At 34.4% G+C, this 13,637-nt stretch overlaps 1 protein-coding gene across 11 annotated transcripts in view; it reads left to right on the forward strand.

The window, feature by feature from the left end:
* MBNL2 (muscleblind like splicing regulator 2) overlaps positions 1–13,637 on the forward strand; it is a 181,107-nt gene that overhangs the window by 46,632 nt on the left and 120,838 nt on the right. For 10 of the 11 annotated variants that reach the window (XM_051984025.1, XM_051984027.1, XM_051984029.1 and 7 more), the window contains exon 2: positions 8,166–8,967. The exons of the other annotated variant lie outside the window; for it this stretch is intronic. In XM_051984025.1, the coding sequence (XP_051839985.1) occupies positions 8,794–8,967 (174 nt within the window). In that variant the 5' untranslated portion in view covers positions 8,166–8,793. The remainder of the gene's footprint in view (positions 1–8,165; positions 8,968–13,637) is intronic. 11 annotated transcript variants of the gene reach the window in all.

Below are 13,637 nucleotides of genomic sequence, written 5' to 3' on the forward strand. Positions count from 1 at the left end.
ACTGTGTTTGATGACACAGTCATAGGCGGAGATGAACACCTGATTTGGGGGTTTGTTTGTTTGATTTACAAATATTGCAAAAATGTCTATTTTTCTTAATAAATTGTGATTTATGAAAAAGATTAAAGGTATCCTACAGATCCCTCTAATAAATAAAATTTGAAGAGCTGTCTGGCTCAGAAAATTTGTTTTGCTACCATCCTTCAATCGATATTTTTCTATCCAAATGTTTGTTAGTCAACTAAAATACGCCTTAGTGAACAAAAAAGCAAACTTAGAGAACTAAAATATCAGGAAATTATTTTTCTCAATATGATCTTAAATTTTCACCAGCCTCAGTTTCAAGCTTGACATTATAATCATTATTTCGGTGGGGGGGGGAGGGTGTAAATAATTGTAAACTATAAATTGCCTTTCTCCCACCCCCCAAAAGGAGGAAAGAATGGATCAGATTAGGAGTGGTTGGAAACATGGAGAAGGCAATTTCAAAGGTGCTAAGTAGGACAATGGCCTCCATCTTCTCAGTATCAGTATCAGTAAGAGTCCAAAATGTAAAATTCTCCTTGGAATAGAGTATTCAGAATCTGAAAAAGAAAATAAAATAATATTTTTTAGGATAGTTTTTTTTTTTTTTTTAAGGCATAATCATCTGAAAATCTAACAGTTGGGAATAACTTAAATACAATCAATAAAGTGAAGTCTATAAGAAAGGTTTTTAAAACAGAACAGCAAGTCCATCAGCATTTCAGAAACGAGTTGAGTAGCTCATTCCATTAGCCTCAAATTCCAGTCATAACTTTGGAAAAGAAACTGAGAAAAGAATAGCAAAGCTTGTTATATCAAGTGCAGTCTGGAGAGGATGGGGCTATTACAGGAATATTGGCAGAAATATAACCACAGAGGACTCTCCTGTCAATAAATCAAGTGCTGATCAAGCGGTGAGATACAACAACAAGGTACACCAACAGTCATTCTCAAATGCTTCTCTTTGGAGGCTAGGCCCTGGGTCTCAAGTCCAAAATAATGGTTTTCATTATTATGCTATAAAGCTTTGTCTGAGGGAAAATCTTTTCTTTTTTAGGTTTTTAATAGCACCTATTCTCTTCTACTGGAAGTTTCTATCCCACCTAATTGCTGCTTAAGTAATCCCTGGTTTCAACTTAAAACACCAGATTTTTTTCCAGATTCCCCCAGCACCTAATGTTCTCCTTTCCAAAATGGCTTTGTATTTTTTGGTATGGTATTTGGCCTGGTATTTTTGGTATGTGTGTGTGTGTGTGTGTGTGTGTGTATATATATATCTGTTTGAATAGTGTCCCTATATTTATAAATACATGTATACAGAAGTGTAGATGATATTCTAAAATTCTTAATGCAATTTTAAGCTATTAGAGCTAAAAATTGCACTAAGATTTTTGGAACATCCTGTATCTCTTTATATAAATTTATTTATGTAATTTTATCTTCTTTGATAGAACACAAGAATCTTGAAGGCAGAGATTTTTTTCTTAGTATCTTTGGAACCAAGAATAGCTCTTGATCCATAGTTGATGCTTAATAAGTGCTTATTGTTGGAGGGGCGGAGAAAGGGGGAGAATCTGGACTTCAAAATTTTAAAAATAAATGTAAAAAATTGAAATTGGTTTACATGTAACTGGAGAAAATAAAAAAATATTAAAAAAAAAGAATTTGGTTACTAAGTTTCACAGATAAAGGTCTCTTTAGGCTTAACTAAAGTGAAATGTACTATGTATACAATAATAGCAAAGTTCTGGGATGATCAGCTGTGAATGACTTTGCTATTCTCAGCAATACAATTATCTGAGACCACTCTGAAGGACTTACGATGAAAATTGCTATCCATACCCAAAGAAAGAACTGATTGTGTCTGAATACAGACTGAAGCATTAAAAAAAAAATGCTTATTGATTAATTGATACTTAATCATTATTACTTTACCCTTTACTTTCTTTTTTAAAAGAAAAGCCCTTCCAAAAATAATTAACAATGACCCTGCTCCAAGAAATATCTTGAAAGTTAGATTAGTGCTAAGAGAGATTGGTCTCTTCATGGTAGAGGAGGTTGCAAGGAGATAATTGTGTAGGAGTCATAATGGATAAACTTTATATACAAATTTCATAGTGTGGATACATCTTCTTAAAAAGTGAATTTCTAGGACACCAGATATACATAGCTGAAATATAAAAACTAAAGGACATTTTCAAAATCAAATATAATGTTTGGGTTATTTGCCAATTAGGATTTTCTTTAACTCTGCTGCCTCCCCTGCTCTGTAAAATTGAGAATTGGGAGGGCATAGTCAAGGAAGGATGAAACAAAATTGATGTTAGTTTTTCTACTCTTTCAATCTTGAAATCAGTGGAGACAAACCACAGCAATGTGCTAAGAAGAGGCAGTTACACTGTGACTGAGACAATCCCAAGCATCTCTTTAACAGAAACTTCTTGATTTGCAAGGCAGGCATTCTAATCAACTGGTTTAATGCCAGCAAGCTTCATAGTAATTGATAATCAACATTTTCATAAAGATATAGGAGGGAGAAGTTCTAGCTTCCTATTATTCCTGGAAAGAACATGTTGCCAGTGTCCACTAAGTCTGCATCTGCTCCTTTTTTTGTCAGTGTTGCCTTCTGTTGTGATCTAGTTCAAGGATCTGAATCGGTCCCTGTTCGGGTGCCAAAATGTGGTGATCTTTTTCTTCTCAAAACGCAGCCAGGTGATAAAAGTTCAGATCTTTTATTATCCCAATATAGCCCGGTTAGCTTAGAGGCCTATCTCTCTGCTTGGTTCCAAGAGCTCTCTCCGAATGTCACCAAATCCAAAGGTCTGGTCCTTCAGCCTCTGCCTCTGCTTTCTTCAGCCTCCAGCCAGCTCCAACTCTTCATGTCATTCCGCTGAAATCTCGACTTGTAGCGTCTTCCTCTCTCCAGAACTCTCCAACTGGCCCATTGGCCTATTTATGCTCCTTCCAGAGAGAGGGATTATGGGTAGTTCTACTTAGTACCTTGTTTCAGGTTCTGCCTAAAACATCTTCTTGTAAGATTAGATCAACTCTAATTACTTAGCAGTTAGTAAGGATTCCAACATCTCCCCCTTTCTTTTGTTTTAAAACATAAGGGGTTTCTGAGGGGGTACACATAAATCCATCAATATGGGCCAGAACTTTGTAACAGATATACATGGTATACATAAATCCATCAATATGGGAGGCATTATACATAATTTACATAAGTACATAGCAATATAACACAGGCTAGTAGCAATGTAACAACATGAATCAACCTAAAAATTTACACGTCCATAAGTCCTAGAAACAGTCCAATAGGATTCCATTGTCCATTAGTTCATGTGCCAGGAATCTAATAATTCCTGTAAGCTCTGAAGTACTGCAAAAGGTCTCATCAACAATTTTTCATCTCAGGGAACCCAATGATTCTTGCTGGTTTTTCAGGAACTGAAATAGTTTCATCTTGTGTTAGGAAATCCAATGATTTCTGAAGATTTTAAGAGTCCTTTTGACAATCTCATTGTCAGCCATCTGATTCTTTCTTCATCTGTGGAAATATAAGCAGATCCTCTTCCCCAAGCAGTTAATCTAATTCCCTTCTATTTACCAAATTTGGGATTTCTCCTCATCATCTGGTAATTACATTGGAGTTGTTTGCATTGGATATTGTCTTGTTGTCTTAAAAGGCCTGTATTCTTCCCAACTGTAATCCTGATTGCTTTTCTGTTGGTTGATGACATCAGAGTTCTGAATTTCTAAAGTCTCTCTGGGTGTAACCTCAGCTGCTATCATGCCCCACCTGTCCTTTGATTGATACTTTAGAGCTGGGCCTTGCCTCTCCTTCCTCTGGGTCAATATACATTTAGAGGCCCAATGAAAGCCTCGGTTACATTTTGGACATGGGCTTCTGGGTTTTCTCTCACCCCGTCTTCTCACTCTATCTCTATATCTACAATGAGCTCTCAAATGTCCAACTTTTCCGCAATGAAAACATCGACGAGTTTCTCTAGAATTCCTCTGCCAAGAAGGACCTTGTCTTTCCATGTTCATCATAGTCTGGGCATAATAAGCATTTGTGCCCACTGTGGCACAGCGTCTTATGATCTCCTCTAAAGAAGCATTTTTGTCTAGCCCCCATATAATTCTTTTGCAAACCTCATTGGCATTTTCCTTAGCCAAATGTTTAGTCATTATTTCTGTTGCTGCATTGTCTCCAATGGTTCTTATTACAGCTGTTTGTAAACGTCCCACAAAATCTGCAAAAGTTTCATTGGGACCTTGCTCTATTTTTGTGAAAGCATTATTTCCATCTTTCTGTCCAGGGAGAGAATTCCAAGCTTTTATTGCAGCCTTAGAAATTTGCTCATAGGCCTATCTCTCTGCTTGGTTCCAAGAGCTCCCTCCGAATGTCGCCAAATCCAAAGGTCTGGTCCTTCAGCCTCTGCCTCTGCTTTCTTCAGCCTCCAGCCAGCTCCAACTCTTCATGTCATTCTGCTGAAATCTCGACTTGTAGCGTCTTCACTCTCTCCAGAACTCTCCAACTGGCCCATTGGCCTATTTATGCTCCTTCCAGAGAGAGGGATTATGGGTAGTTCTACTTAGTACCTTGTTTCAGGTTCTGCCTAAAACATCTTCTTGTAAGATTAGATCAACTCTAATTACTTAGCAGTTAGTAAGGATTCCAACAGCCTTCAAATCAGTTTTCCCTATGGATTATTGAAACAGAGTCTCCAGTTCCTTTTTGGCACCTGATTGAATTTGCCTTTGTGATGTTCGTGGACATAATTCAGGATTTAAGGGCCCAGGATAGGGGGCATTATAACCATTCTCCTTTTTTTTTTTAATTAAAGCCTTTTATTTTCAAAATATATGCATGGATAATTTTTCAACATTGATCCTTGCAAAATCTTGTGTTCCAAATTTTCCCACTTTCCCCCCACCCCCTTCCTTAGATGGTAAATAATCGAATACATGTTAAACATGTTAAAATATATATTAAATCCAATATATGTATACATATTTATACAGTTATCTTGCTGAACAAGAAAAATCAGATCAAAAAGGAAAAAAAAGAGAAAAAACAAAATGCAAGCAAATAACCATCAAAAGAATGAAAATGCTATGTTTGATCCACACTCAGTCCCCACAGTTCTCTCTCTGGGTGTAGATGGCTCTCTTCATCACAAGATTATTGGGACTGGTATCAATCATCTCATTGTTGAAGAGAGCCATGTCCATCAGAATTGATCGCTGTATAGTCTTGCTGTTGCCATGTTCTGCTCATTTCACTCAGCATCAGTTCATTTAAGTCTCTACTATTGTACTTTAGAGAAAGAGGCAGGCCTAGTTTTAAATACATCCAGAGTAAACACTCACCTACACAGTGAATTTATGGTTGCTTGGAATGCTTTGCTTTGTTTCCTTGCCCAATCCCTGAACTCAAATACCTTCCTGTTGACCAAAGAGTAAAAATATATGTCTAAAGACTGTTCCTTTCCTTTTAAAATGTATTTATAATTTTTTAATGAAACATCTCCCTATGAACATGCAAACAACCCTGACGTGGAACATGTTTCCCATCTTTCGCTCCTATAGTCAAAGACTGATCCCTGTAAATGAGAAAGTACCTGTTTAGATGGGCATCCTATGTTGTTGCTACCAGTTCATATTTATGTAAATGAGTTTAATCTCCTTTTTAAAAAAAAAGTAGTTTTGACAAAGAGGAAGAACTTCTGAGACCAGTGAGCTAAGAGGAAAAGAGTTGACCAAGAAGGAAAAGGATCATTAATCACAGGAAAGGTAATCAGAGAAGTGAGGGGAAAAAGACTGATGGAGCCAAAGAATAAGAAAGACAAAGCAATAGGCAAACTGTGGCAGAGATCGAGAAAAAGTGTAAGATAATGGTGTAGTAGGGAAGCCCTAGATTTCCAAAGTCAGCATTAGGTTAGTACAGAAGATGCCATGATAAAATATAGACCTTTTGTTGACTACTAGTCATGCTAGATGCTTATTCTAGGACCATAAAACTGTTGAGCCCATTTCAAAATTAATAGAGGCAGAAAAAATAAAGAAAGAAGCATGAATGAGGACTTCACAGTGTCATATTTTCTCATAGGTTCTCCTTTTACTCGTACCATAGCTTAGTGAAAAGACAAACTGCTTATTAAAGGAAGTGCAAGGAATGCTTGATTGGCTTAGTCCTATCCTTCTGTTTTCTAGCGGCTAAATCCTGATGATGGAGGAAGCTTAAAACTGGTGGCTTTATCAAGGCAATAACTTTCATAGCAGAAGCCTCAGAAACTTTAGCAGTAAGGGATGTGGACTAGATGTTGATGAGATTGGTTTAGTGAGGGACAATTATAATCCTGTCAAAAGTGAGTCTAACTTGCAGATCTTAATAGATTTTGACTTATTGGGTGTGACTGATTATTAGAAAGTTAAGTAGTCTTTACTCTAAGAGTAAATCCATTTATTTCTGAGCTTGATAAAGTTAGATCACTATTGGGAAGTCAATTTCTGTTTAGATTTTGGTAGAAAATAAAATGTATAGAAATAGAGTGAAACTCAATCTTAGGAATTACTTCTCCTTGAAAATAAAAACAAGGGTATGCCCCATTCACTGTATTTAGTTACTTTACTGCACTGTAGAAGATGAGGATGCATTTAAATATTTTAATGTTTATGCAGTTAATTTAATGACAAAAGTTGTTTACTTAATTGCAATTAACTCACATTTTAATTAAGTAGTAATAATCTTTGTGCTAAAACTTGTGGTTCCTACTTTTAAATAAGGAGTTGAGAATTGATTAAAAGAGACACTGAAATTTAGATTTCTTTGGTTTAACCCTCCTCCTTAAGAGGAAACTTCTATTTTGAATACTTGTAGAGTTGGAAGTTAGGGTTCGTTGTAATCTCATAAGCTCTTAATGAATCGATTCAGCAAATATTTTAGATGCATTTTTATGATTCAAGAAAAAAGAATATTTTTAAAATCATCAAGCATTTTAATTATCAAGTTTGGGTTTCCTTATTTCTCAACCTCTGTTTTTGTTATGAAATAATCCATGGCTCTTGAGAAACTGTGTCTAAGTGATTTAATTATAGGATACAATTTTATGAATTTTTTTTTATTTAAGACTTCTATGACAGTCTAGATCAAATACCATTTATAACCATGATTCACTTTTAGTCCTTATTTATGAATCTTATTTAGCCTTATGTGGCTAGATTTATTTTTCTCAGAATACTATTGGTCTAATGCAATAGTCCTCAAAGTGTAGTCCAAAGAATTGTTGGGGTCTCTGAAACCTTTTTAGAGGGTCTACAAATTCAAAATTATTTTTATTTCTAACATAGTAAATAGCTATAAATATAACCTATGTGAACAAAAACTCTTTGAACAGATCCTTGATAGTTTTTTAACAACATGAAGATACTGAGAAAAAAAGTTTGAGAACCACTGGAATATCTAAAATGTTTATATATATGCATACATATATATATTATGTTAAAAACATTTTAAAGAAAGAACTTTATGAACTGTTGTTCATCGCTTTTTATTTACTTGTGATTTAATGTCAACATCATTATGTAGAATGGAATATTTTATAAGATGCTTAAATAAAAAATAAATTGTTGACATGAAATAAGCACATTTTTTCCCCCTAAATGGTGGAGGTGATGGAAGAATTTCATCAAAATGATAGCATCTTCCTTATATAAGAGGGACAGATCACAAATAATTGTTTATAGCTTCTCAAATAATAGAAATAATACAATCTGTAGGCCTAAATGTGAAATTAATTGGAAACTGTGGATCTAATACATTGTTTTGGCGATTAAACACATTAGATTGAATTGTTTCAGAATCAGAATGCCTAATTATTGTGTCTACCACATTCATCTGGTTGAGTCATTCCTCGCTTTTGGACTGCTGCCTGGATTGTTTCTGCAATACGTGTTTCAATTGCTTATCCCTTTTTTCATGCAAGTTTATGAAATGAGGCATTTTTCTCATACTGTTTTACTGCCTTCACCTAAAAACTGAGAAAATTCCAGTTAAAAGAGGGGATGATTTTAGAAATATTGCTTCCAGTAAGATTGGATGAAAACTGACATTTGATTTATATTTTTATTAGGTTCATGATTTAAAAGTGCCTTTGTGAAGTCACTTTTACTGGAAACGACTGTCCTACGCACTTCTGTGTTTGGGGAACTTGGTCTCTGCCTACTCTGAACACCTTGTCCTGATCTCATGTGTGGCAGAGGATATCTCGACCGTCTGAATTTGCCACTTGCTCGACTTCAATATTAAAAAGGTGAAAGGAAAAAACAAAACTGCTAGGACAACTGACAGGGTTGTTTTCCAGTGTCACCAATACAAGAAAGCAGCATTGGAAGAATTAACATTCTCTCAAGGAGTCTGATTGCCTTGGAGTCACTCTGTAAGAAACGGTGTCAAAGACAGACAAGAGACTCAGACATTTTACAGCCAGAGATGACACTGAGCATGTTTTCATTGCAGCCCACCTTCTCCAAGTGGGGCATATTGATTGATGAGTGACTGCTTGCTGATAAATTGTCTCTTCTCATTCTGCTTTGTGTGTATTGGACTCCATTAATCAATTTGTTAGCTCTCCTAAGAGCTGGATGTGGTTTGCTTCTCAACAGTAGATTTGTTTTTGTTTTATTTTTTGGAGTTGGTGGACATCAGAGTGACATAATTCACTTAATAGCAACACCTAGAACCTAAACCTCTTTTTCATCATGGCTTTGAACGTTACTCCTGTGAGAGACACAAAATGGCTGACACTGGAAGTGTGCAGACAGTTTCAGAGAGGAACTTGTTCACGCTCTGATGAAGAATGCAAATTTGCGCATCCCCCCAAAAGTTGCCAGGTTGAAAATGGCCGTGTAATTGCCTGCTTTGATTCCCTAAAGGTAAGGAAGTTGATTGTATGTACAAATCCAGTACTAACAACTTACTTGAAAAGCCTAACTTTAAGTTTCATCTTAAAAACTCCCTTACCTTTTATTCAGAAGTTTAAAAATAGTTTCTGGAACACATTTCCTGACATGTGGTATATATTAAGAGACATTTTCCTCTTTCTCCCTCCTGTATCAAGTGTGTACATATTCTTTGCACGTCCACATTTAAGCAAAGAACATAAGATGACTTAGTTTGGACATGTTCTTTGTGGGTCCAGGAGTTTTAAAAGGGAGTCTGCTTTATCACAACTAAAGATATATATCTTATTAAAACTTGATCTACTTAGAGCTTTAAAAAAAAAAAAGCAAATGAAATTAACTGTCACATTTGTGTGCTGGTTTTGACATCTCACCTCTCTGGGAAGCTTCTACTACTGTCAGTTGCTAGTTAAGGAGCTGCTGGCTCCCCAGAGCAACATGTAATAAACTCTGCACTCTCCTGGGTAATTCAGCATGACTGGTACAAATGGCAAAGCATTATTTGGAGACAAAAATGGCAAGACTCTATGATAACCCCATTCATCATTTGGGAGTGAGACTTGTGGCAGAGGATACTTTCAAGTCTCTTTTACCCATCCCAGTGTTAAGATTCTATTTGATAGTATAAGATTAAGCTCTTTTTTTCTTCTCAGGATTGGGAGGAATGGGTTAAGGCACATATCTGTGATCCAGTAGAAAGATCTAGATTCAAATCCCACCCCTGATGCTTGCTAGTATGTGATCTCCATCAAGCCTTTTAGTTTCTTCACCTGTAAAATGATGCAGTTTGACTAAGATACTTTTGAAGTTACTTCTACCTCTAAAACCTCTGATTCCCATCTAATTTTTTTCTAAGAGGTAACATCTAACAAAGAGAGTAGAGTTTATGACGTGAATTATAATTATAATACATAATTATATATAAGCAGATATAATTATATGTCATACGAGATATAATTCACAATTATATAGCACTTTAAGATTTGCAAAGTATTTTTCTCAAAGCAACTTGGTGAGATCTTTAGTACAAATCGTATCACCCCATAATAAAAATAGCTTAGATTTATATAATGCTTTATGGTTTGGAAAGTGTTTTACATAGATTATCTCATTTGAACCTTACATTGCTCCTCTGCATTTGGTGCTACTTAAGGCCATTTAATTATTTCTTTTTAAATCTGAAGTGAGGCACAGAGAGTGACTTTTCACATTGTGCTAGCCTTCTTAAACTTATGTGATATAATCTCAGATAATGGAACTCTGCTAAAAATGACAACTTTTGTGAAAGAAAGACTCCTTCCGTGTTTCCTAGTTATGATTTCTTTTATAAATGCAAATTAATGAGCAAAGCCAAGGAGCAGAAGGCATGTTTGTTCACCAGCTCCCTCAAACCTCATTTCTTCTAGATATTTCTTCTGCACAGTTCCTTTTGCCTCTTATAGATCACATTTACAGGGAAAATCCCTAAGAGTCTGAGGAATGCCAGTAGTTTCAAAAACTCCAGATAATGCAGACAGCCTTCTTCTGTAGGAAAGATTGAATCTACTAGAAGAATCAATGTAGAAAAAAATAATCGAAAGTTTTTTTTTTCTCTTGAAATATAATTTAGGCTGCATCCTTCATAGAGTAATTGGACTTACACTTCTCTACAATCTAAATTCTAAGGTGTGAAATACATAACTCTGACAGTGTAACAGTGAGAGGTATACTATAATTTGGTTGATGGCAAGATGTTTGTCAAATTTAGTTTCTCTTTCATATTTATGGACTTTAATTTCAAGATTAAAGATTTAGACATATGTTCTAATGGAGATAGCTCATAAAATATTTTAATTACCATTATGCAGAACAAATAGGCAACAGTATGTATATAGTCAGCTTGTCCTTCCTTTAATGTCCTCAGATTCCCACTTATCCTAAAATTGTGCAAAGATGGAGTTCAGATGTTGGTTGCACCCATATTACTAGTCTCCAACTTGGTAATTTAATATGACTCATCCAAATGGACAAAATCTCTCACCCAGTTAATTCTAAGAATCCTATTGTCTTTAAAGCATTTTCTACAGATTTAGAATCAGAAATCCACCACTTTCAATTTACAGATGTGGAAACAGACACCCAGAATAATTAAATGTTTCCCAGAGTCACAAGATCATAAATGGTAGCATCATGATAGGAATCCTGTACCTCCAGTTTTCAATCCAGCATCCTTTTCACTGTGCAGTTCTCTCTCATGTTCAACAGACTAAGCCCTTTGAAATATTCTCTCCCCAAAAGTGCCACTGTGGAAGAGCCCTCAAATAACCTGATTTTAATGCTAAAAAAACAAGTAACAGAAGGGTTAATTAATGCCAAGTAATAGAGCAACCAGGGTGTATGTTTATAATGAAAAAGAGAACCCAATAGTTTATATACTGGTCTAATGCTTGCCTTTTTCAGCCCATTCCCCCAATATGTCAAAACTAGTTCCATACAATTTTATCTCTTTTATGCGCTCCTATGACATTCAGGCACCAAAATAATCCTTAATGTTCATGCACAATGAGAGAGAGATGGGTTGTCATCATAGTAACTTTTTTTCCTAAATTGAAACAGTATGATGAAAAGAGTAATGTCAAGCTAAAATCTTTGTACGAAATGAATACAATAGCCATTTTTATGAGGCTATTAACTCTTTCAATCTTTTATTGTAATTTATTTTATTAGAGTATATAGAAGTACTCCACTATGGCTTACTAGTTCATTATGTGAACATAGAACTAGTCACTGGTTAAAGTTGAGTTTGTGGTTGAGTATACTTGAATGGATTTGAAATATATATATATATATATATATATATATATATATATATATATATATATATATATATTTGTTAAGGGACCTAATGCAAAGCATGCACATTAGGGATCACTATACCCAAACAATACTGTATATTAACACAATGTGCATAAATGTGTTCATTTCCTGACTACTAATCTCCTTGTTAGCCTCTAAAACCAATTCCTGTTACTAAGCTTTTCAAAGGAATCTCTGATCTGTCACCATTGACTTATTGCTGATCCAAGGCCTTTCTTTCTATCTTTATTCTCTTTGACCACTCTTCTATTTAATATTGATAATGTTAAATGTTTCTTTTTTAAAAATTATTTTCTCTATTAATATGTAATTATGTTCTCTACCTCCAAGTTCTTACCATTAAAAAAAGTAAAAAACAAAAAACAAAACAACAAAAACCTTTGTAACAAATGTATGTAGTCAAGAAAAATAAATTTCCCCATTAGTCATGTCCAAAAATGTATGTCTCATTCTTCATGACCATTGTCTTCATGATAACATACTCTTATAGTTTTTCTTTTTCTCCAGAAAAACATTGCCTAGTTTTTTAATAATCTTTCTGCTTTCTCCTCTTCCCAAAGTGTGGGTACTTACTAAGGTGCAGTTATTAGTCCCTGACTTTCTCTAATCTCATTCCCTTGGTCAGATTCTCTTTTAACATGAGTTGAAATACTGCCTCTACAAGTACCTCCTTCTATTGATGACTGTACAATCTATGTCTCTAGGCCTGTTCTTTCTAGGTCTTTCCTTTCCATTACTAGTAATGTCACTACAAACTCATATGACCAAATCCACATTAATCATCTTCCTTCCAAATCAAACAGTCCTATCTTCACCAAAGTGTCATTATTTATCATTTTAATTACTGATATTATTACTAAGAATATATGTATAAAAACAATTTAGTATTTTTAATTTTGATCATTATGAATTTAACAAATACTAACAAATAAGATTATTTCTATATGCTTAGAATGGGGCCATGTATGATTCTTTTCATTGCAAGGTGTTTCACATATAGTTTATTAGATCTTATCTTAATCAAAACTCAATAATATTAAATTGGCTAAAGATTTAAAATATATATACAACTGCCTTTTTTTAAAAAAAAATCAATTTAATCAAGGAGTTTAAACCTTCTGTGAGTAATTGATGTGGGGATAAAATCAAGAGTGACAGATACCAGAATGAGCTAAAGTGACTAGCATCTGTCTTAGTGCCCAGTTTAACTTAACAGTGACTTCATCACTGAAGAGCTGCTATTTCCTATGTGTGCTAAATTTTCATTCTTTTGTTAAATATTTCAACATGAAAAGATAAATAAATAATTTAGGAAATAAAGTGGGAAAAGGCTATATTTGCGTTAAGTACTAATGTATGAAAATGTTTTTCTTTTACTTTTTATTATTTATATTTACTATATGTTTTCAACAATTCATGATTATTTATTGAATACCTTGGGATATCTTATTAATTAGGGCAGGAACTTTTTGTTTGATTAGAATATAAGTTCCACAACACCTGAAATTGTTTTTGCTTTTTCTGTTCATCCCCAGTGCTTAGTACCATGCTTGTCATATGATAAGCACTTACCGAATGGTTTTTGATTAATTGATTGGTTAATTAGCTTCCCTATTAAGATGTATTAGATTCAAATTTGTATTTGAATTTTAAGGATCTTTTTTACATCTGGAGAAGAAATCATCTCTATATTAAAATGAGGTTTTTGTAAAAAAAAAAAAAAAAAAAAAAACAACTACTTCCATAGCATTCCCATTTCCAATCCATCCTTCACAATACTACCATGA

Source organism: Antechinus flavipes, chromosome 3, assembly GCF_016432865.1.
Source record: "Antechinus flavipes isolate AdamAnt ecotype Samford, QLD, Australia chromosome 3, AdamAnt_v2, whole genome shotgun sequence".
In the NCBI taxonomy this organism is placed as follows: domain Eukaryota; kingdom Metazoa; phylum Chordata; class Mammalia; order Dasyuromorphia; family Dasyuridae; genus Antechinus; species Antechinus flavipes.